This window comes from Brachyhypopomus gauderio, chromosome 13, assembly GCF_052324685.1.
Source record: "Brachyhypopomus gauderio isolate BG-103 chromosome 13, BGAUD_0.2, whole genome shotgun sequence".
Lineage (NCBI taxonomy): Eukaryota > Metazoa > Chordata > Actinopteri > Gymnotiformes > Hypopomidae > Brachyhypopomus > Brachyhypopomus gauderio.
The window spans coordinates 23,857,723-23,882,731 of NC_135223.1; the positions used below are offsets into that span (position 1 = coordinate 23,857,723).

The following is a 25,009-nucleotide window of genomic DNA, read 5'->3' on the forward strand; positions in this document are numbered from 1 at the left end:
TTTAGCCCTGACTGTCTGGAATCTTCAGTGTAGCTGAAACTGCTGACAGCTCAACACTTGACCCCCCATGTACAACCTGTCAATGAACCCCAGAATAAAGAGGGGAAAGAAGGTGTTGGAATAGAACAGACAGGTCCTTTCAGAGCCAGATGGACAGAAATAGTCTGTTTTTACTCAACTTGGTGAGATCAAAGTTCATGAGAACATCTCAGCTGTAACAATGTTTACAAATTTGACATTATGACCTTGAACAGAACTTTTACACTTTTAATGCATGTTGAAAATAAAATTAATATTTTTCAACTTGTACTGGACCTTGATTAAACTTTAAAAATGTATTCACATTAAGTCCTGCACAAATGTCAGATTTTAAAAAATTGAGCCACTATTGAATTGTTTGCAGTGGTGTTCAGAAAGCATTGTAGTGTACCCTGTAAATTCCTGCACACAAACAGTAGGCAAGGTTTGCATGGTCACATGCATTCTGGGAACGTGCTAACATTATCTACAAACAGTTTAAATGAAACCTACACTGGCAGCATGTAATACCTTGTTTTGAATAGATTTATTGTTTTGACTGACTGCTTAATATTGTACAGTGCAATGAATCTAAATTGCAGGTCTCTCTCTCTCTCTCTCTCTCTCTCTCTCTCTCTCTTTGAAGTAAGGTTCATCCATGCTGTAGGCATTTGCTGCCACCCCTTAACAAATATTCCAGGTCTATAAATAGACATCACTGTTGTGCAGTCACCGTTGTAATGATCACCACGAAAACAAGGGGGACAGAGAGAAACAGAGAGAGGTGTTTAAACTTAGTGAACTAACTCAGAGGCAGAAAAGCTGTTGTTTACCTCTGCCCCATGCCAGGGTCCTTCATCCTGGAAGAGGAGACAGAAAAGGCTGAATCTGCTGTGCGCTCTGTTTTGCACAGATCAGGACGCTGGCCAAAGAATGTGTCTCCCATGCAAGGTAAACTTCAGTGGACAGAACTAGGGGTTGATCAGAATGACAAACAGCTGAACACTGCCACCTGCTTAGGGGTTTCTGGATGAAAATACTCTCATATAGGGTTGTATTATTCAATCTAATTACCGTGATACTCTCAAAACAAATTCAGTCAAGATATCTATGGATTAACAATAAAAAAATGACTTAATTTTTCACTTTAATCTGCACTAATATTAATCTATTGTGTTATCAGTGTTTTGTATACAGAACATGTAGGTTATTTTAGCTAATGTTTTATCATGGGATCTTTTTTCATACTAATATCAAGTTTACCAATTCGTGTCTTAATTTAATCTCCAAAAGCTGCCTTTTGAAACGCCTTCACGGAACATATCAGGAAAGGGTGAAGAACTTTATATGCAAATGAAGCATGCTATGGCTACAAGACCTGCCAAGCACCTACTACTATAATCTACAGCAGCTGTTTTACGTTGGTGCACATTTCTGTTGACTTCCTTTAATGCTACTGTTGAAAACACCACAATTGTAAATGATGTTTCGATTAGGTACGATTATCCACAAGCTCTTTCAGTCTGACAGCAAATATATCTCTACGTTAACTGAGAAAGGACGTAGATTTGGTCCCATATGTAGGAAGTGCTCTATTAAGGGATGTGGCGAGCACTACAAACATCTTCTGCTGTAATCTACAGTTTATGTCGGAGCACATTTATGTTACAACTTCCTTTCATGCAATTTTTGGAAAAAAAAAAAGAAACAACGAATCTTTAACATTCATTTCAGTCCCGTGCGACTGTCTATATCGTTATTTCCACAGGTTTCCATCATTTTTTCCATCATTGTTTCCACCAAAGATCGCTGTGCGTTGGAAAGGACAAATAATAATTTATTTCTCTCGCATGTAGGACGTTTCCTTGTAGGGAATGTGGCGTTTCTGACCCACTTCCGGTTGGGTGTGTAGCATATTTGTCGCTGTTGAAAATAGTTGTGCCTAAGGTCATATATATATATATTTATATCTTTATAACATTCATCTAGACGTCCGTTTTTTAAAGCAAGGTATGTAGTGCGTAACATGTTTTCTGTGTATTCATGTTAGCACACATAGCTTGTTCTGTGTTTTGTATCTTGTGAGCTAAAGGCTACAGAGGAGTAACACTGTATCAACACACACAAACGTGGACACGTTTATTTACGTTACTCGTATGGTCCTCTTACAGAAAATGTCCAAATCTTTGAAGAAAATCGTGGAGGAGAGCAGAGATAAAAACCTGCCCGAGGTGGATATGTGCGACAGGGGGATCTCCAACATGCTGGATGTGCCTGGATTATGTGAGTGTTTATGTTGTTAATGCTCATATTTAGAGTTTGTAAGATTGTGCACGCATCTGGAATGTTTACTAACTTTACTAACTGTTTACTAACTGTTTACTAACTGTTTGCTACTTCAAATACGTTGAATGTAACGTCGGACTTTCGTGTTCATTTAAAAGTTAAGAAACCACACCGATCACTAGTGTAACATTCTTACCTTGGCACAGTAACTTCACATTTTCTCATCTGACATACATTGTCAACAATCCCTTACGTACATTTAGTTATTAGAAATGTATCAACAGTTGTTGTTTTGTTTTACAGTTACGCTGTCTAACATTACTCAGCTTGTCTTGAGCCACAACAAGCTTGCAAGTAAGTGCTCAGTCTCAAAGTTATCTTCACAGATTGACAAGGTGTTACATGCAAAAGTGTTAATATGAGTCTGATGTTACTAGTAGGTGTGATGCCAATCACTAAATATATATATATATATATATATATATATATATATATATATATATAATGTGAAAACACAATCAAGTGCTAGGTGTATTAGTGTGTTTATTTAATACTAGGTGCTTAGAAATTAACACATTGACTAGTGGTATTACTTAAGAACAGATTATGTTTGTGGAGAGGAACAATTGGGTGGAGATGGAGCACAGGCTGTAAATATAGGTACAGGTGGTGAAGTGTGAGATTTTTGGAAACTGCTAGTAAATTGCTAGGTAAAAAACAAACACCTACAGATCCCACACTCTGCTTTCAGGTGTTGTATTCTGACAGTAAATGGCTAGTTTACTTTGTGGTTAACATTTCCATTTGAAGATGAAGTGGAAAAAGCTGAAGTTTACAGACTCTCAGGCTGAGATGTGAGGACGCAGGTGACAGGGCCACAACAGAGCAGGACAGACGGGTGTCGGGGGGGGGGGGGGGGGGGTTTGTTGTAAAGTCTGTCACTTCACTCCTCATGCAGTTCAGCCTTAGAGGCCGTACATTAATGGTAGCTGTGAAGGAGTTATCAGAAGCGTCTGGTAGGACTGGCCGGTGTTTGTGGAGTAGCTGAGGTTGTCATGTGTAACGCGGTGGATCCTCATGGCACTGAGCATGCATCAGCGGTGGCAGTGGGACTGGGTATGGCCTCCCGGGATTTGATGGGTTGTGAGTGCTAGTGGCATAGAGTGTAAAGCCCATATAGAACTGATGGCTCTGAGCATGCAGTAATATCAGTGGGACTTGATTATGGTCTTAGTCAGCAGGGAGGTCAATTTAGGTTTGCATTTAAAGGGGTCCAGCTTGGTTTTAAAGTGATGTTGGAGACGGGTGAGGCTGGGATGAAGCCTCATGGTTGAACCTTCTGGAGGTGTCATGGGCTTAATTCAGAGGAGCACAGATGAAGGGAGGTGCCAGCGTGACGACCCCTGAGTGACGCTCGCTGTGTTGTGGTTTGAACGAGGAGTGTAAGCAGGACTACTAGACTCTTCTAGACTGGACCTGGATATCGTTACATTTTATTGTGTATTAGTATGCTACAATAATAACTTTGTACATACGAAAGATGTTTTGACAAAAAAGTGCTTGTAATAAAACTATTTGCTTGACTTGTGTAGTAGCTTTAGACCCACTTTGAAGTACACGTGTTTACATTGCCACTAGAGAGCAGCATTGCACAGTAAGGAGTATTGAAGACATTTAGGGCAATGCACTAAAGATGGCGCCTTAATAAAAAAGACAATAAATATAGCATATTTACATATTAACATTTTGGGCCATAATTGTAACTTTGTTACTCTAGTAATTGCTAATGAATACCACTGGTGATAATTTAAAGGTCATTAATAACCTTTTGTAAATTACAGCATTTATATTCTGCCCAGGCTCTTGACTGATGCTAAACACAGACTGTAACCCAAATGGATAAGGCAAAAATGTCTATGGTAGCAATAACCTCTGGAAATGAGTTTGGACAAAAGCATCCGCTAAATTCTGTAAATGTAGGGCACAAACCTATAGAATACTTTACTTTAGTCAACCGGACTTCAGTACATTTAGCAGGAAGCTGCGTATTTTGTCTCATGTTCACTGTTAATGTTTGAGGAGGATGTGTTTGTTTGTAGTGGAATCATTGTAATCTCCATGAAGATCTCAGAATTTGATATTGCTCATGTTTGTCTGGTGTTATTTTTAGTGATGATCAAAGCTGCCTAATTAGCTTGAGTTTGTCCATGTCTCCTGTCCTGAAGGCGAGATTTGTGTATTCCGTCACTGGTTGGGTTATGCTCACATGACGGTTAAAGCAAACACTTTTACATTTGTTTATTTAAAAGTGATTGTTGTCTGTTGACTTCATTTTTTTTAGGTTTCATTATACAGTCTATTTATTCCCCTCTGTATCTCAGTATATTTCTGGACATACAATCATCCTGCTTATTTTCATGGTCAAATGGTTTCACTTCACACACTCTCTTCACAAAGTGCAGGAATGTAAAGTGTGCCATCTTTTTGAACTTTTCAGGGTAGTCAGGAACTACACTGACATTTGGAACCCTTTCATTAGTGAGGCTGGTGAGTAAAGTCCCTGGACTGGCGGAGATAAGGGAGACCCTGCTTCTGCTGTCAGGATAATGAGAACGTGAGAGAGAGAGAAAGTGAGGAGTAAGGGAAACGGTTTGAAAACCTCTCTCCACCGTCCGGACTTTACAGTGCCCACACTTATTACTATCAATCACCCTTGCTATTAAGCAGCCTTGGGGGTTTCGTCACAAAGTATCTAGGGCATATGATTTCCTGAACTCGACTGTTATTCACAAATGTGCACACACATACTCTCTCATATGAGAACATTCAGATGTATGTAAATCAATACAGTTAACAATGCGTATTTAATACCGGAAGTGATTGTTTTAAATCTCAGAATATGAATTTCAGGGTAAACTGGGTTGCATTCGCACTGCTGATCTTATGGTTCAGGAGTGCTGTGTGTGAACATGCCAACCTGCTTCTAGGAACCTACATCTCCTCATTCATTCTGTGATTCTCGACATTTTATGACACTACTTCATTGAGAGTAATAGATTGCATTGTGTGTAAATGCTAGATACGGTGTGAAGATATCTTCCTCTGCCTGCAGGCATTTAATAATGTTTTTTAATAAGGCATATGTAAAAACTGCCATTAAATTCATCTGCTGAATCTAAGTTGCAAACATGCTTTATTTTAATATAAAAACGTTATTAGTTCAGACTCACTCGGAGTTGTGCGCTGCACAAAACGAACAAAGAGGCAAAGATCTTAGAAGTGTAGAGAAATTGATAAATACAGTGTGAATCCTTTTGCCTGTGTACTTTGGAGCCTGAGCTGTCCCAGTGATATTGTATCTGTATGTCTTGGGTGTGCGTGGTGGAGCTGATCTCTCTGAAGGCATCCACGTAATGGCGTTTGTGTAAACCCCTGCCCACCTTTATACTGAAGGCCGATTGATCAGGTAATAATCAGATAGGTTCTCTGCAATCCTCATCAATCTTTGACTCCTGGAGCATGGGTGGATATGTCCTCCAGGAGAAGAGGGGCAAACAGAACCGTTATGCTAACGCCTTCATCATTTAAATGTCAAATCCATCGCTGGGCCACTGACCCGTAATAGAGTCATCAAAGACAGCCTGACCATGGCCCGGCTCTCGTAATTAGCTCGTTAAACTCTTCCAGGTCCCAAGGCAGCGTTGTCCCGCGGGGCTGTTTGAACTCTTGCTTGTTTTTCAACTAGCATTTGATTTTGGTGAATTCAAGGGAAAATGATTTTGTTGACAGATTTAATGTGCCGGCAGGCTTGTGATTGCTGTTGTAACGTTCTCTTTGTTCTCCATTCTCATAGCTGTGCCTCCAAACATCGCCGACCTTAAGAACTTAGAAGTGCTGAACATGTTCAACAATCAGATAGAAGAACTGCCCACTCAGATCAGCAGCCTTCAGAAACTCAAACACCTGAACCTGGGGTAAGAACCTGGGGTAAGAACATGGGGTAAGAATCTGGGGTAAGATTTTGTCCACAGTAGCCTCACTGCTTGTGTTTTTTTTTTTTTTTTTTTTGTCCTTTTTTGCTGGTCTTTGTGCCAAAATATTTTTCCTCCCAACAAACCAACTCTGTATTTCTTTAAGAGCTCATGGATTGGTGATGGTCAGAGTTTGCAGCATGCAATCCTGCTGGTCTAATAAACATTTTTATTAAACATTTGATGCAAAATCTATTAAGAATTTGCTTCAAAATCTTATAAAATTGAACACCAGAAAAGCAGGAGACACGTGCCATTCACATAAAAACTCCCAGCTAAAGTATCACTGATGAATCATAGACATTATTGTTATAAAACCAACCTTTAAATCATGCTCTCAGAGAAACCCTTAAAGAGCCAAAGTGTAGCCTCGTGAACATGATGTAAATGGTTGCTTTAGCGTCAACATTGTTGAGCTGGCCTTGAGCACAGACAAGCTGCAGTGTGCGTGTGGACCTGCGTTTAACGCGTCAGTACACAGAACACTTCCAGCGTATTGTGGTCTAAGGTTAAGCTCTAAGGCCTCTTAAGTTAAACCATGCTTCCTTAAGAAGTCTGGGTGGACCTGCGTTCATTAGGCCATGAACCAGCGCACTTGGACTGAGGTGAGAGTCCTGAGGTCCCGCTCCCGTCCCTCACGGGGCTGTACTACAGCGGGACAAAACGTCAGGTCTGCCGCGTGCGTTTGCGGGATCACTGGCACTGTTGCGCTCTTCCAACGACTCCCTCCGTGCTCAGGACACTCCGCACCACGCTGCCCTACAGCAGGACGCGACGTTCACCCTCGCCCAAATCCACAGGCCCTCCTTAATCCCTGAGGGCGGGGAAGAGGAGGAGGCGTCCTCAATGTCACGCGGGATTAGGGCACGCCACAATCTCCCCTGCATCCGACATCCCACATTTCTATTGATTTGCTGTCAGCCGCATCATTTCCAGGCATAATCTTGAAGCCATAAGCCGTGCTGCTGTATTCGTGGCGGCGAGTCCGGGCACGGGCCCTTGCTTTGTGCCCTCCTGCCTGATCTCATTTGTCAAAACAATCCCCCACCTCTTGTAATTGCTTCGCAAACAAAGAAAGGAATAAGTTTGTTTGACTGTTAAATCCATCGCAAACCTGCGTGTGTGATTTGCAGCAGTTTGCTGTCACCGTGACGTGAAGGGGAGGTGGGTAATGAAAATGGGGAGGACATATAGGCTTAGAAAATAAAGGCTTAAGTGGTCAGAGTTAATCAGCTTTTGATCTCAGTCTCACTCTATTTTACGCAGACACATACACACTTCACTTCTGTTTAGCCCATTGTAAGCCACATACTACTCCTTGCAGAAGTGCCATAGTAATGTTGTCTAAACACAACATCCACCCCTGGTGTCTTCACTGGAGATTTTATATTAAGTTGTTTTATTGTGCTACATTTTGGATTAAGTTTATTTAGATATGTGTCTTAAGTATTGTTAAGTGTTTCTATACCTAGTATCTGTCCTTATGAATAAATATTGTTCTTTCATAGAGTTGTCTACATTGTGTGAAACCATCGTATGTGTTTCTGTACTGAGTTAATTTTTTATTTTGTGTGTGTGTGTGTGCGCGTGCGTGTTTGTGTGTGTGTGTATGTGTGTGTGTGTGTGTGTGTGTGTGTGTGTGTGTGTGCGCGTGCGTGTTTGTGTGTGTGTGTGTGTGTGTGTGTGTGTGTGTTTGTGTGTGTTTGTGTGTGTGTGTGTGTGTGTGTGTGTGTGTGTGTGTGTATGTGTGTGTGTGTGTGTGTGTGTGTGTGTGTAGGATGAACAGGCTGAGCACACTACCCAGAGGCTTCGGTTCTCTCCCAGCACTGGAGGTCCTGGATCTCACTTACAACAACCTGAATGAGACTTCACTGCCAGGGAACTTCTTTTACCTTAGTAAGTTGGATTCACCCCTCTCTCTCCCTCTATCTGTGTGTGAACAGATATTCTCTACACTCTTACACATGCACACACACTAGACACACATTTCCAACTGTTTCCAATGAGCTCTTGTATAAAGTGCATCCATGCATCACTATGCACACCAGTACTTCACTAAAATAGTGAAAACAGTATAATTTGCCCAACTAAACTTCATCATCATCGTCATTGTCTTCATCACCATTCCAATCAAATCCTCCCCATTAGAGGACTGGGCTGATCATTGGCCGCCCCCAGTGCTCTGAACATCTGTTAATGGGCTGTTATTTTAATTCTGATGACATGATGAACGCACGTACTAAACAGCAATCAGTGTTTTAACCCCCCTGCCCTCCCTCCTCTGTTTGTCACTGGTAACAGCCAGCCTCTGATATTACCTCTGATTCCAGCAGCAAATTAAAATGGATCTGATTAATGAATAAGCTTCAGGTGATTAAGGTCAATCAGAGACAGCAGAGCAGCAGGGTGAAGAGGAGGGTGATGAAGATTAGTAGGCTTACTCCAAAAACTAAGCCTCGCGGAGATCTGACGGTGGAGCTCGGAGCACATGGTTATGAATGAAAAATTTTAGTCCCAAAAATCAGAACACGGGTGAATTTTCCTGCACTAATTATTATATTTCGTCAGGTTTGGTTCGGTACGTTATTTTGTATGTGGTCACTCACCATCTGTGTCTGCACGTTGAGGGCTGCTGAAATAGACCCACATCTGGATGTGCAGTATGAGTGGAAGCTGAGCATCTGTACTGATCCCGGCGCGCTTCGGCGCGGTCCGGCGCGGTCCGGCGCGGTCCGGCCCGGCCTGACGCGCTCCGGCCCGGCCTCACTCCCCCCTGTGCTCCCATTTCAGCCACGCTGCGTGCACTCTATCTCAGTGACAACGACTTCGAGTTCCTGCCCCCCGACATCGGCAAACTGGCCAAGCTGCAGATAGTGAGTAATCTATCTAAATTCATCCCAAAATCAATCCCCTTTTTTGTACCCTGCCGTCGGTTGGATTTATTCTTTAGAGCGCACGCTGTCCTTTATCGCGAGCTTGTGGGACGTTGTGGTGGGGGGGGGGGGGGTGCAGATGAGGCTTCGAGTGCTTACAGTTATCGGAGTCAAGACGTTGGGAGGTGATAAAACAGGCTTATGAGCGAAGTTTTTCAGGGAATGTTCTCATTACACTTAGATGATTCAATCAAAACCAAAGCTATTATTTGAATGTTCTTATATCTCGAGAGCTGGGAGAGTGAGAGCTATGTTTATTTCTGTTTATCTTTCTAAAGTAATGTGTGTGTGTGTGTGTGTGTGTGTGTGTGTGTGTGTGTGTGTGTGTACATATATATGTATGCACGTATGTATGATGTGTATACGTATTAATTGTAAAAAAGGCCAGTCAGTAGACCCACATATGCTTCATAATCTCAGTGACTCTGACCTGGTCCCCCTGACCTGTCCTCTCTCCTGGTTTGACCTGGTCCCCCTGACCTGTCCTCTCTCCTGGTTTGACCTGGTCCCCCTGACCTGTCCTCTCTCCTGGTTTGACCTGGTCTCCCTGACCTGTCCTCTCTCCTGGGTTGACCTGGTCTCCCTGACCTGTCCTCTCTCCTGGGTTGACCTGGTCTCCCTGACCTGTCCTCTCTCCTGGGTTGACCTGGTCTCCCTGACCTGTCCTCTCTCCTGGTTTGACCTGGTCCTTTCTCCTCTTCTAGCTGTGTCTGAGGGATAATGACCTGATCTCCTTGCCTAAAGAAATAGGAGACCTGACCCAGCTGAAGGAGCTGCATATCCAGGGCAACCGGCTGACTGTGCTGCCACCTGAACTCGGTAAGGTGTGTGTGTGTGCGTGTGTGTGTGTGTGTGTGTGTGTGTGTGTGTGTGTGTGTGTGTGTGTGTGTGTGCGTGCGTGCGTGTGTTTTTGTATGTGCCTCACTGGCCATGAGAACTGCATGTTTCTGACCTTTCTTTCCTGTGTACAGAACACTGGAGTTTTACAGTACTATGATCTATAAAATCTAAAATATGTCTTTCCATTTACTAATATTACAAAATATGAGTCAATCACAGAATGCTTATAATGAGAGAAAAGAGTATTTTGTTTGTTTTAAACTATTATCTAGTTCAAACTGATAAAGCTCATCTATTCTATTAATTAAACCGGCTTCATGCCTCCTTGTAACAGAAGTTGTCTTAGTTTGATGCCATGCTGTGTGTATTTGATGAGACTCTGTATAGAGTGTGTGTGTGTGTGTGTGTGTGTGTGTGTGTGTGTGTGTGTGTGTGTGTGTGTGTGTGTGTGTGTGTGTGCTGGCGTGCGTGCGTGAGAGTGTGTGTGAGAATAGGTACAGATAACTCGGTGAATCCTGTAGTTACCAGTCATGCTGAGGGCTGTGATCAGCTTTGGTTCACTGACACTACACTTCTCTTAAAGGCCACGTCAAGGTCTACATTCGCTCTTAATGGTCCTCTCTCTCTCTCTGTCTCTCTCTGTCTCTGTCTCTCTCTCTCTCTCTCTGTGTGTGTGTGTGTGTGTGTGTGTGCGCGTGTGTGCGTGTATATATATTTATTATATATTTTTGACAGCTGCTGGACCTCTTCTGTTCTCACAATAAGAATTTGCAGCAATGCATTGTGGGTTTTTTTAGTACTCTCTCACACACACACACACACACACACACACACACACACACACACGAAAATGTGACCCAGCTCTAGGCTGTTTCAAACAGGCATGCAACAGACCAGTCAATACACACACACACACGGGAACAAGTGCTTTTTTCCCTTCTCGGCAAAGCGTAGCTGCCAAGCCTTCGCCTTCATTTAAACTTTATAATGACCATCTCTTAAGCAATCTATAAGCAGTGCTTTGCTTCATCTCTAGGGCCATGCAGTTTTCTTCTCAAAAGCAGGTTTAGCTAATCTCAGGACACTATCATGGTAGGATGGACACGTTGGAAAAGAGGCTGGTTAGGTTATTCTGAGTATGGGCGCACACACACACACACACCCACACACACACCTCCCTATGGCCGCTCCTCTCTTTTGACACACATGCACACACAGCTTGTCTGAGCAGGCGATAATTGGCTTTAAACAGGCAATGTTATCTACACCACATCTCTTCCTGTCTGACTTGTGGAATTATTGACCCACGCGTCTAGGGATGATGGCCTAGTTTAGCAAATTCCATTTTTAATTGTTGCATTTGTATATATGTGCTATGTGAATTACAGATATGTGTTATACTGTTATAAGTATTACAGGACGTCTAATATACCAGGTAGATGTTTTGGGTTGTTTGAGCTTCTCGTTGTGACGTATTAGGTGAATTAAAGTGTCAGAACCTTCAGTGCAGGTTTACGCAACATGTGGGAGTTCTCTAGGCCTGTATGCAAAGGTGGAAGCATTTGGTCACATTAATTTATTTTAATCAATGGCGTTTATATAGAAAAATATCTCCATCTGTGGTCAAATTGTTGAATCCAGAGCTTCATAGCTGAATCAAGTGGCTGTTAAGGACCTAGAGGAATAGAGTGGATGTGCTGGTGCTGGTGTGTGTTTGGTGATCGCTCCACTCTGAGAAGTGGAATGTGCCCCCTGCAGGGAGAACGCTGCCTGTTGAGCTTATTAGGACCATCCCGTTATGTCTCCTTAATCTTCCTCCTCATTGCATAGTCTCGTTAGAGCTGACACTGAAGTGTGTGTGTGTGTGTGTGTGTGTGTGTGTGTGTGTGTGTGTGTGTGTGTGTGTGTGTGTGTGTGTGTGTGTGTACATGCACACATGAAAGAAGGGAAATGGGGAGAAGAGCTCGGTTAACAAGGAGCAGCCAAGCACGTAGAGGGGGAATAGGGAAAAGAGGAGTAGAACATGTAGAGGAGGTGCACCAGGGCAGCGGAGGGAGGGAGGGAGAGGGAGAGAGAGAGAGAGAGAGAGAGAGAGCACAGGCACGCTATGACTCCAAATACAACTCACAGTGACTCTTCCGCAGTACTGGAGTGAAGAGGACCAAAGTGCGATAAAGGGTACACCATGGACCCTGTAACCCTGATCGTGTGGCACCCTGGTCCACTCTTGCAGACATTACTGAGGGATATTGCTTGTCTCACAGTTTACTTTGAGGTGTCCTTGGGAATGATCATTACCTGAAGTTCGTAGAGGTGTGATAGAATTTTCATCCTAGAGTGATCCTCATCTCATAAGTCTCTGCAGCAGGATTTTAGCAGAACTGTGAGGCTTCAGTGGAGTTGAAAAGTGAGGCAACAGATTAACTGCTAAATTACACTAATGGTGCTGTCTGGCTGGTTTAAGGAGCGTGACGTTGTATGCCAGGGCCCGGGTTTAATTTAGCTGCTCCTCTGACAGCTTTTTCAACACATTCTAATCAGAAACAATTTAATTAGGCCCCTTGTGTGCAACAATGTGCCACATTAGCACTGTGACCTGTACTGTTACATTGTCAAAATTTTCACTCCCGTTTTCCCCTCCTTTTATCTTCACGTCCTCCTAAACCCTCTCTCTCTCTCTCTCTCTCTCTCTCTCTCTCTCTCTCTCTCTCTCTCTCTCTCTCTCTCTCTCTCTCTCTCTCCCTCTCTCCCCCTCTCTCTCTCTCTCTCTCTCCCTCTCTCTCTCTCTCTCTCTCTCTCTCTCTCTCTCTCTCTCTCTCTCTCTCTCTCTCTCCCCACCCCCCTCGTTCCCTACTTGCTGTTTTTTTGTTCTATAGGAAATCTGGACCTGACTGGTCAGAAGCAGGTGTTTAAGGCAGAAAATAACCCCTGGGTGACTCCCATCGCTGATCAGTTCCAGCTGGGCGTGTCCCACGTCTTTGAATATGTCCGCTCTGAGACCTACAAGTAGTAAGTGACTTTTCAGGCTTGCAAATACTTTATTAGAGGGAGATGACAATAATGTATAAATAAGAGATACAAATGCCTTAATATATTTCCTTGAATACAATAACAATGTTGGCCCAAGTCACAGGAGAGCTCGTTTGGCCTTTAGGTAGGCAGGAGTGTGTAACATCAGTATTGGGCACAAAAAGATTACATTTCCAAGAGTCATATAAAGGCAGTGGTTTTAGGGCACGAGAGCTTTTTGACAACCGTACCGCACAGCCTTTGGGCCGCTTGGTTGGGTCTGCAGCTCTGGGTTTGTACATGAGCCCCTGTGTCATCTGTTAGCCCCATGATGGCTGAATGATGGATTGAGCAATTCTACTCAAGCCTGTAAAACGGCACTATCTGCAGCGGCCACCGTGAAATTCGGTTAGATCAAACACATTCTTTGTATTATGCCCTTTAACTATGAGGTATCAGGCTGATGAAGTGACTTTTATTGAATATTTTATATAAATGTAGACATCCAGTATGGGCCAGTTTTATTTTTGAACATATTTATATGGAACGAGCCCAAGGTTGACTCAATGCAGATGAGCAAATGGTTTTATTAAATGTCCCGTCGGTTTACCACAGAACCGCACCAATTAAAGTGTAGGCTTGAGGCTCTCTTATAAACAGTAGAGGGAATCTCTCTCGCCTCCGTCAGTGACGAGCTTATTTCCTCTGGCTTTTTAATATAATACACATAAACGTGCCTATAATAGACCTATAATAGACCTATAATAGACAATACTGACACAATACGCATTTGTATTGAGTCAGTTCTGTTTGTTAAGAAACTGAGCCCCCAAGGTCTTTTTTTTACATTAAATGTTTTAATGCAGTTTTGACACTTCTATCCGCCAGCGATCTTGTAGATGTAAATGTATAGCTACAATTATCTGTACCATGCAAGTCTCACATACTGATTGTACTTCCGGCATAGTTCAGACTGAAAGACCTCTGCAGTGCTTTAACTGAGAACTCTCCAATTGTATCTTTAGCAGTAGCAAGGTTCTTTTTGTGCAGACAAACTTTCTAATCTACTCATATCGTTGGGAATCCGTTGCAATTTCTCAATCCCCCACAACAGGAGTGGCAAATCCTTGTGTTTGATCACTTAGCCGCCTGCTGTGCTCAAGTCCTGAGACGCACACAACCCACTTACTGGAACCGATCCCCCTCGAAGGCACCAACGCGCCTGCCTTTAATATGCTGGCAGAATCTCACGCTCCCCCTGGGTGTGTGTGTGCGTGTGTGCGTGTGTGCGTGCGTGCGTGTGTGCGTGCGTGCGTGCGTGCGTGCGTATGTCCTGGCCCGCTCCGCGATCTCGTACATGACGGGTCTGGACGCAGTCACTCAGTTCCCCGCATTGCACGTGGCATTGAAGTCAGCCTGCGGGTCAACAGTTTATGTCCTTCTTATGGATTATATCTACATGTGTAAGTTTAATGACTGATAGCTGAAGCAGCAGTAACTCTTTGACAAATTGGAATTCCTGTATTTAGTGTCATTTGTACCTGTGATCAATTTCAAAGCGGATTGTCATCAGAATTGCAGAATGCTGAATGTGCTATATTCTTAAGTCAGATATGTCTGGTTTCAGACTCATTGCTCATGGAGCCCGGATCTGTTTTGTACACCTTTGACAGCTTAGTCTTGATTTTTGACTTTGAGTGCTGGCTAGATGCGGTTTGCATATGACTGCATTTGTTTGAGATGCAGTCCCAGAGTTTAAAATGCAAGATTGATATGGAGCTGCTGACTCTGAGTGCCAAAAGAGACTTTTGTATTGATATTATCCATATCCCAAGGAAATAGAAAATCATTTTTAACCCAATTCTTTACCTCTTGGCTTGAAGCTACAGAGAGGGACAGGCTAAACAGCCATCATTTACCAAATAAGCCTTCCCTGAGTCTTTAGCATTAATAAGCAAAAGGTCAGTGTCACTGGCACCATTAAGGTCACTCAGGCAATAAGACAAAAGTTAAAGAGGAGATATGGACTTAAGTGGTCATTGATGTTTAAGAGGAAACTGAAGGTCAGAGTGTAGCGGCCATTGTTGGGAAAGATTAGACACTTCATGCCCGGTTGGATAGTGCCACCTCAGTCACACTATATGCCTTGTATGGAACTACCAACATAAAGAGGTCAGGTAGCGTTTGGCGTCTCCTGGCCATCTCTGTATATTCGGTTCTACTCCACATAGACATCTCCTACTGTATGTCTATGTTGATCTGGTTTGGGTGTGTGTGTGTGTGTGTGTGTGTGTGTGTGTGTGTGTGTGTGTTTAGGGGAGGGGTGTATCCTATTAGACAAGTGTTAACAGGGTGTGAAGTCTGGACTCTGGATATGTCCGTGCCTCAACAGTTTCATTCACACCTGCCTAAATGTCCTTCAGTGTTGGCTCCTCACCTTCTCCAGACCTATTTCCTCTCGTTGTCTCGCACTAACTCACTCCAGGCCTCTTTTCTCTCTTTCAATTACTCATTCTCACTCCTCACTCAAGCTATTTCTCACCTTCAATGGATATTTTTTTTTTGCATAAGCAGTTATTGTTGAAACACCTAAACGATAGAAGTCGTTAGAATGGAAACGTGCTTTGTAAAGAGAGTGAGAGGAAGACATTCTGTGCCCTGGGTAATTGAACCCTAGCAGGCTGTTCTGAGATACGACGGAGAGGCTGGGTGAAGCTGATGCGCTGTATGCTAACGCCAGCCCGGCCCCGCGGGGCTCTCGTATGGAGATGCGCCTTTTGGGGCCCGCTCCCTGGTGACCCGTGAGAGAACACATGCTTGCAGAACACGCTTACTTGTCCGTTTAGGAGTTAAAACGAAGGAAAACATGCTCCACTAAATCCCGCCCCCCCCCCTCTCCCTCTATTCTGTGTAGTCTCTCTGGGAAGCGGTTTGGAAGCCCCGTGGCAGAAGGCAAGTGTGTTGGGAGAGGGGGCCACCTACATGCATATTTCATGAAGGGGCTTGTTAACCTGACAGAGGGATCTTCTGGCTGACTGACGGCGTGAGGGAGCTACTGCATGCTCATAATGCATTAACATATCGTAAAGCCTGCCCCGGCGCCATCTTTTATTCATCCTCCCCTCTAAACGCTTGTTGATCGCATGCAGCAGAGCTGGGGGCTGCACAAAGCACTCGTCACAGCTGTCTGGGGCCGACTGAAGAAACTGCAATTAAAATCACCCTGCCTCCTCCGACACCCCCCCCCCCTCTCTCACACACACACACACACACACTTACTCGTATGACCGTAGACAGGCCCCAGCGTGAGTGTATTTGTGAAAGGTAATATGCTTCCAGTGCAAGCGGTCACATATAGGTGAGATGAGTTTATTGCTGTTGTTTTACATTGATTCTCACCACATTTCTGCTCTTTGGAGACCAACAATCAATTTGAGTTTAAGCCCTTTTACTTGCTATTGCAGTGGCATAAGAGAATCCTGGAAAACATGTCAAAACGTCTGGACCACTGTGTCCCAACAGAGACCGTCTGCACTGGTCCGTGAGTGGCCAGAGACAGGAGCTCCTTCCTTGAGTCTTTGCTGAGTTCAGAGGTTAACCTGGTGTCTTTCTGTGTTCCCTCAAAGTGGTCCAGACAGACAGGGACGTACCACAGCCCAGTGCACATGGGACCGAGACGTTCCCACAGACGGAAGTGTCTGGTGTGCTGAAAAAGGTCACCAAACATATCCCACTGCAGTACTATTGATTTTATCAGTAATCTTTCCTACTTTACAAAGAAAGAAATCTAATTTGTGATTTAAAGTGTAGTCATGCAAGGCTGCAATACTTGTAGGTACGAGTGGGTAGATGTGGGCTTTGATGAACCCCACTGAGTACCGTGGATATAGAAGGATCACCAGATGCCCTCAACTCCATAACCATGCAGCTCCACAGGCTGTGAGATCTCAGCACTTCTCAAAGAAGCTGAGTCATTGGGACAAGTCCACAATTACCCCCTTTTCTTATTTCTGAAGATTTTAAACAATATCATTGTGCTAAGCATTGTGTCAGAACGAGAAAGAATACATAAATATCAAACGATGTGGCCATAGTATTGGAAGCAATGGACTAAAGCAGTCTCAACACAACTTGGGACTTTTAACTACATATAAATGTTACTGAGATGTGGGGGAAATGTACGTTTGATAGAGTCCATCGCTATAAGTCCCCTTTAACCAGATCTCTTGGCATGAGAGGAATGGTTAGTTGTACTTGAAAGTCCCACATTTTAGTTGACTTTTCCATTTATGTCTGTGCATTAGCCAGCCCTACTGCTCATGCCTCGGAGATCTTGAGACATCTCCACTGTCTCTCTAATTAGAGTCATGCATTGCTGAACCCTGACACTGGTGTACAGGGAGCCAGAGAGGTTCGCTCTGCAGATTTCTTCAAAAGTCATTTCCCAGAACCTTCCCTAAACAGAAGTAATCTGGTAATTTGGGAAAAACAAAAGGAATATCTTTCCAGTTGAGCACATCTCCCTGGTTTTATGATGTATTCGGTCCAGACCCTTGTCTTTGTGTATTGACTCTTTTAAGATGGCTTTCAGTAAACGAAATAAAAAATAATGTGGTTTTCCTTTATATACAATTGCGAAAAAGCCCCTGTTAATGTGTCTTCTGACTGCATTTAGAAGAGTATCTTAGCAGGGACCCTTCGACTGTGTGCTTATGCACAATTGTCTCTGTGTGCTTTATGATTACTGAGTATTGGTTCAGAAAGTTGGGCAGGCGAGAGGGGGCCCATCGCTTCTCATTAGGCCCGACTCACAGACAGCTCTCTGGGCTTGCTTCCACACCTCCACAGCTTCCTATAGGTTATCAGTCAGAGGCCTCATTAATGGCCTCCACCTTTAAAACACAAACCTGCAGCCACCCCTCACGATGGCTCTGCGCAGGGAAAACATTGAAACAGGCCAAGACACTGTTTACAACAAAATTCATTATTAATGAAGAAAAAAAAAAAAAACAAAAACAATTCCAGCACACATAACATGACACCGTGTAATAGCATTACCCATTAACACACGACACAACTGTCCTTTTGATTATTGTGATGATGCATCTGGTTTATTGGTTGGCGGGTAGACTCTTGCATCAGGGTTTTCATGGTCAGAAGGGCTAGCGTTAGAAGAATACCTTTAGTTTCTGGTCTGTGGTCACTGTCGTTCTGCGGAGCAGCAAGCGTTAAGAAAACACGCGCCATCGTCCACAGGCTAATGATGGCAGCACCTGGGGAGTGATCCGTTCTGAACCGAGCTTTTGTTCCATTCGTCATGTGTCTTCATTATTGTCATTCGGTGTCATTGAGCCCGAGCATGGGATTTCCATTGGCCGTGTCATGGTGGATAGTGCTTCAGACTGAGCCGAGTGCTCACCTGTCAGCGCTCCAGGCTTTTTGGGTACACTATCTGATGTGCGGAGGCTGTGGAGGGGAGTGACGATCGGTAATCTGCCTCTGTTAATGTGTGATAATGCCTCAATTACTTCCTTTTATTTGTCTGCGTCTCTCCTTTTGCCCCAAGATAATCCCGCTATCTCTCCAATTTACACTTCATGGCTACATGTACTTAAGTCTCTGTGGCTCAAGCGGTTTTAGAGAAATGGAAATCAACTGTATGTTAGTGAATGGTACCTGTGTAATGTGTTGTTTGTGTGTGTAAAAGTTTTAAATCATATATTATGTACCTCAGCACAGCAATTTCATATTTTACTTTTTACAGAAGTATAAGAAAATCGAAGGCTTAAACATTCTATACAGTTTTAGCGATTAACAGGTTTGAGCTGCTGTTTGAGTCCAATATTTTTCATATGCTGAGGAAGCACTTTGAGTTTGAAGTTTAGTTCTCTTCTTTGTGAGTCAGGAAGGTTGATAATTAGTAAGAATATGAGTCATCTTCTAATAAACACACACACACACACACACACACACACACACACACACACACACACACAGGGTTGCAATTACTTTCTGAGGTGTATGCAAACATACTATCGGCGCCCCCCGAACGAAAGTTGTTGGGGGGGGGGGGGGGGGGGTGTTGGCGAAGGTAAGATGGTAAGATGGACACACATTCAGTATTATATCTCATCGATTTGGCGCCCCCTCTAGTGCGTCGCATACGCTGCATGCCCCCTTTTTGCGCCACTGCACACACACACACACACACTTTCAGTCCACAACCAAAATGTTGAAGTTTCCACCAACCTTAATATCTGATCATGGAGGTTGAGTATCTTCATCAGTAGGTAAGAGGAACTTTCAGCACATACTGATCCCAAAACATGTTCAACCTCTCGACAGTTACACATGCACATTGTCACTATGCAGAAGCTCATGCTTGTGATAGACTCAACTGTACATACAGACACATTTGGCTATAAGTGAGATTAATTAACCTGAATGGATTTGAGGAGCCCATAGGAATAAAATCTCTTCAGCCAAATCAGGAATCAGATTCCATTAACCGGGCAGCCCCAATTCTGGGCTTTAATTGTTTCTAAGTGCTTACTGGGACAGATGAATGGGAAATCTTTGTGTTTATACCAAGGCAGGTCAGCAGAGCCACACTGCTGTAGTAATAACCCTACACTTCATTGATTTGGGCTCAGGGATTTGGAAGCTGTGACCATGTTTGACAAAGCTTTGGCTATGGAAGTGGAAACAGGCACTCGCAGTCATAAACCACAGAACTACAGTCAGGGCGTCTAGACGCTTTTGTTTAAAGGTGGACATGAGTATTTTAATAATTAATGCAAATGCGTCAGAATAGTAGTGAAGATCCTTGTTGTTGTTTTTTTTGTTTTGTTTATTCTTGAGGCTTATTCTTCATCTTCCAGCACTGACGTGTGAAGCTGCTCTTTTGAACCCGCTCCATGCGGTCCGGTAACGGACTTTGCGATGGGCCTGTGGACTGTGCTGTGAGTGTCGTCCACGTCTCCCGCTGCTCTGCTTGCTCAGTATTCTCCCCGTGCTGGTGCTCCTGTCAGGGGTGCGGGCCGCTGACGGGGAGGGAGCGCTCCAGTGCCTCCCCACGCACCCTCAGCCAATCAGGCTGATGTAAAACAGTCCAATTTGGCTCAAGCCTTGTTGCCAATATCTATGTGTATCTGTCAGCACTGATCCCCAAACTGCCACAACCCCATCAGCTCACAATCCATGTGCAGATCATAGTCACTGCCCATACATACATACATACATACGTTCATGCATACATACATTCTAGATATGCATGCCAAACAAGTTCCTAAAAACAAACTCATGTCGGCCTCACAAAACTACCGGTTTATCTTCCTGATAAAGATAATACCCATCTAGCACTCCTAGTACTTATTAAACAGTCCGTATTACTGAAAAGCCATGTTGCACCTTTTATTGAAGCAATAACACTCTCCTTCATCTCACTCCATTATTTCCACTCTCACGTTCACATGAACGTGGCCCATTCGTAGTGATGCTTATAGTCTTCTCAAAACTTTCCCAGCATTTTAATTGAAATCAATTTATACCTCTATTTAGCATTCAGAAGCTCTGTCACTCATTTTATGAGGATAGTTCAATGCTGCCAGGATAGATTTTTTTTATTTTATAAGTGAATGGATCTTTTCCTTTTTCCACTCAATCTATCAGCTTTGTGAAATTATGCAAAATAACTTGGCTTGTTATGACAACACCAGTTGCATTCTGAGCTGTTATTGACAAAATGAGTAATTCACCTCTCCTTTGCTGTCTGCTCAGCATTCAGCCATCAGCTGTGCACTTTCACTCTTTCCTTGCATTTCACTTTTTGTGTATTTTCTTTCTTTCTTTCTCTCTTTCTGTGGTCACTCTGCAGTATCGTTCTTTCTCGAGATGTACGAGCATTGCAACAAGTCTCTGGTATTTACAGACGGTTTAGTTCCATATGGGCCCACACAGGCCTCCCGCTGGGGGCCTCCCTGTGCATCTGACTGGGCACCTGTAGAGGAAGCTAGGGGAGCGGTAGCTGCTACACCCCAGGGGACAGTACCGGAACAGGGCCTACCGGGGGGGAGGGGGGGCACTAGCTTTGGCACTTAATTAGGTGCAGTTTGCCTGTTGCAGTCAGTGGTGATGGAATTTCTGTAATATACTTCCTTCCATATGTCTCAAACCTGTCACAGTAATAATGATATTAAATAGGAAAAGATTTTCCAGTTTGGAAAACCCTGCATTACATTGTCAGTCCTTGCTTGCTTGCAGCTTGTTTCTCTGTTATCGAGAGACCAGTGATGGTCTTCTCTGATTAACGTCACTCAGCTGTGGTCATTATGTGCACGTATTAAACATGAACTCTAGTGCTCTTGTAGTGTTCTCACTTGACAGTTTACTGGTCTGCAGTTCACGTCATTTCTCAGACGGTGTTCTTTAATTATACTCTGAACCTGCTCGGCCCTGAAGCTGCTCAGTTGCCCAGCGCAGTGTGGCCGACCCCGCAATCACCAGCCACTTTGTCAACAATCAATCAGAGACCCTTATTAGTGTGGCAATGACTGGAGCACAGCATCAATTAGCCTGGATCCTGCATCCTCCCACACGCTCTCTGCCATCTTCCCCTGCTCTTGCTCTCTCCCTCTCTCTCCCTCCCTCCCTCTCTCTCTCTCTCTCTCTCTCTCTCACTCTTTCTCCCCTATACTTGTGTCACTTAGCTCTTTGAGTGCCTCTTACACTGAGAAAGGCAGTGGACTGGAAACGGTTCACCCCCCCCCCCCCCCCCCCCTCTCCCTCTCTTTTTCTCTGCTGCGGTCTCCCTCTCTCCGTCGCTTGAGGCAGAGCGACCTGCCTTTTGGATAATTGTCTCTCTGTGCAGTCCTGTTATGCAGCACACAGCTGTGGCTGGACAGCCTTAAACACCACAAAGAGTCTGTTGTCTCAGTAAGGGACTCATCAGTGTGTGGCATACTCAATTAAGACCTCCTCCAGTCCGGCAGCCCAGAAAAAAATGCTGCTCTTCACCACAAAGTCCACAAGAAGCTTGGCGTTTGTTATTTATCTATTTTTCATTATGCTCAGTAAGTCTTTAGTCTTGCTAAAGCGTCCAGTATGCTAACACCGAGTGTGTATGTTCTGCCTTTCAGCCTTTATGGTCGACATATGCAGGCCAATCCCGAGGCACCCAAAAAGAACAACGACAAAACCAAGAAGATCAGCCGTAAGCCCCTGGCGGCCAAAAACAAGTGAAGATGAAGAGGGGTGACGAAGAGCCCGTTTCAGCCTGTCAGCCTGTCCCCATCACCTTAACGCATGTGCCTTTCCTGACTTTTCTATTTATTTACCAGTGGAACACAGTTTTTTACTCTCTGCGTATTGTGCTAACAGTTTTTTTTTTTTTTGTGTGTGTGTGTGTGGCCTCACGATGCCTGTGCCATGTCTCAAGCAGCCAGGACGTGTTATCCAGGCCCTCTTAACGAACCTGCTGTGGTCTCTATTGCCCTTCAATCAGATGCTGCTGCATGCTGACGTCGCTTCTAAAGCCGTCGAGTATTACGTATCTAAATATTACTGCAACACCTCTTGCAGATCCAAAGCCATAAATGTTCACAGCTTCGATTTTTGTATCATTTCAGTTGTTGCTTTGGGAGATTTCAGGTGTTGCTAAGCCTACCATAACATCCACTTATTACTTCACTTTATTAGAATTACCTGTATGGTTCCTAAACTCACTGGCCACTATATTGGGCATGCCTACTTTATTAGGAGATGTTTATACATGTACATTTAACAAATTTAGTAACTGTAGTCTATCCCAGTACCACACACAATCCATATTTTACACTATACGCCGTTTTTAGTCCACAGAAGCTCTTGGTTGATGTGCTAGTGCAAGCGTATCACGCGCAGCAGTGTTTCAGAAGTTTTTTAATGCTACTGTGCTGAGTTAAGAGCAGTCTGCCACCCCGCAATATCGAGCCAGCAAAGCTCTGTGGGTCCCCAAGCCACTGATAATAGCAGCAACACTAACACATTGATTACCATATTGTGCATGGCCACAGATGGGTGTATGTGTGGTGTATCAAATAATGTCACATGTGGATCACAACATATGAAATTACATATTGTCACATATGTTGAGTGTCTCAGAGCATTAAGCATCTGCGGTTCTAATGCTAATTGTTTTCATTACTTTTTTTTTTAAACTTTGTTTTTACAAATGTTTTCCGTGTTGAGCAGAACGGACAAATAATTATGTGTAGTCTACCATTTGCCTGACGGCTGTTTGCGGTGAAGAGAAAAAAATCATTTTGTCTAGCTGTTTGATTCGAACATTTGATCTAAACATGAAGCGCAGCTTTTCTGAAGAGCAGTTTTTAGCTTGTAGTGCTGGACTCAGCAGCGGTGGCCGTTGCGTAACCGAAGGGGGATTTTAGAGGGGTTTAAGGGCTTTAGGTGCGTTTGTGGCGAACAGTGTCATGTCTCCAGGGCGGTGTTTCTGTCTGCTCCTCCCTCTTCCACGCTTCACGCCCTCATCGACGCATATGAACGGCCGTAGATCACCAAGTGGAGACCAGAACATCGGTGTAGTCTGTTTGAGTGTTAACAAGCTATTCAAAGAATGGGTCGGCTTGTTCTAAAACCCTACGTCCAAAACATACAGCCAAACACAGCTTCAGTATACAATTTAGTATTGTCTGAGTGTCAGCGTGTGCGTGTACTCTACTGTACTAAACCACTGCTTTAGAGAGAACTCCGATTGTAAGGCAGCAATTATCCCAAAGTCTACACCAAGAGTTATTGTTATGTGTAATATACGTTATTGTCATAGGTTTGAAAACATATTACAGCAGCAATAAAAGATTGTTCTTTCTCATACGTTTGAATTGGCTTTGTGAATGTATGTCATATTTCATTTTCACTAATAAACTACTCACTTTGACTATTATATGTCTTCGTGCTTAGCATTACGGACAAAAATGTATTCATCAATTCACAATATCCCATATACATTCAAGAGGATTTGTGCGTCTGTTCTTGGCAACAGTATTTTGATGGTGTTGCCATCTCCACACAGGCTCACCTGACAAACCAGTGCTCCCACAGTCCCTCCACCAGTAAAACCATTAGCTGCATTTGTTGGGGTAAGAAAAAGAAGACTTGTGCAGAATAGGTTTAAGTGTAAACGACGTTGTATGTGAATATGAATGCAGGTTCACTCTCATCATACCCAGAAGAATCGTTCAGGTTTATCCTCTCATCAAAGTTAACACTGACAAATATTGCTTTGGCAAGACATTTTTTAAATTTTATTATTTTATTATTAGTCTTAGTGTTACAGTGCAAACGTTTATGATATTCAAGAACATGGTATTCCAGGATAAGCATTTTGAATCAACAGGTTTTCCATTTTATTCTTAGCTCAGGGACACATAAACATTATTGTCCAGGGCTACTTGCTATAGTCAGATAAAGATTAGGTTGAAAAACCATGGAAGGTTCACCAAATTAACTTGGAAACTGGAAGTTTACATATATATTGTACTTGCTAAGATAGTGTGTGTGATCTGAAACCCTGATGGGGAATCAACACAGCTCTAAGAAGTGATCTGTCTATAGGAGGCCATGTCATGGCCCTGCCCGCCTCAGTGACAGGAGAGGAGAAGAAAGCGTTGACCTTTCACTACTATGTGCCTAACAAAGCTTTGTGTGTGTGTGTGTGTGTGTGTGTGGGTAAACAGGGTCTGTGCTACACTCCTGAGAGGTCCCGTCACACACCTCTCCCTGCTGTTATTGTTCTCTGATTATTATTATCCTGTCTCAGACGCTGTGTGTGTCCTCCTGTCCTCCTCATTCACACTCTCCTTACACTCACACACTCAGCAGGCACATCTGTCCTCA

At 43.7% G+C, this 25,009-nt stretch overlaps 1 protein-coding gene across 2 annotated transcripts; it reads left to right on the top strand.

Annotated features, from left to right (window-relative positions):
* The first annotated feature begins 770 nt into the window (after positions 1 to 770).
* Positions 771 to 24,056, top strand: rsu1 (Ras suppressor protein 1). 2 transcript variants are annotated; one of them, XM_076971881.1, is made up of 9 exons: positions 771 to 969; positions 2,190 to 2,301; positions 2,608 to 2,658; positions 6,158 to 6,278; positions 8,113 to 8,231; positions 9,126 to 9,208; positions 9,973 to 10,087; positions 12,985 to 13,117; positions 22,255 to 24,056. In XM_076971881.1, the coding sequence occupies exons 1-9, from the start codon at positions 952 to 954 to the stop codon at positions 22,355 to 22,357; spliced, it is 855 nt and encodes a 284-aa protein (XP_076827996.1). In that variant the 5' UTR covers positions 771 to 951; the 3' UTR covers positions 22,358 to 24,056. The 2 variants fall into 2 exon arrangements, with proteins under 2 accessions (XP_076827996.1, XP_076827997.1); XM_076971882.1 differs by lacking the exon at positions 771 to 969 and adding an exon at positions 1,723 to 2,028.
* Positions 24,057 to 25,009: the final 953 nt, after the last annotated feature.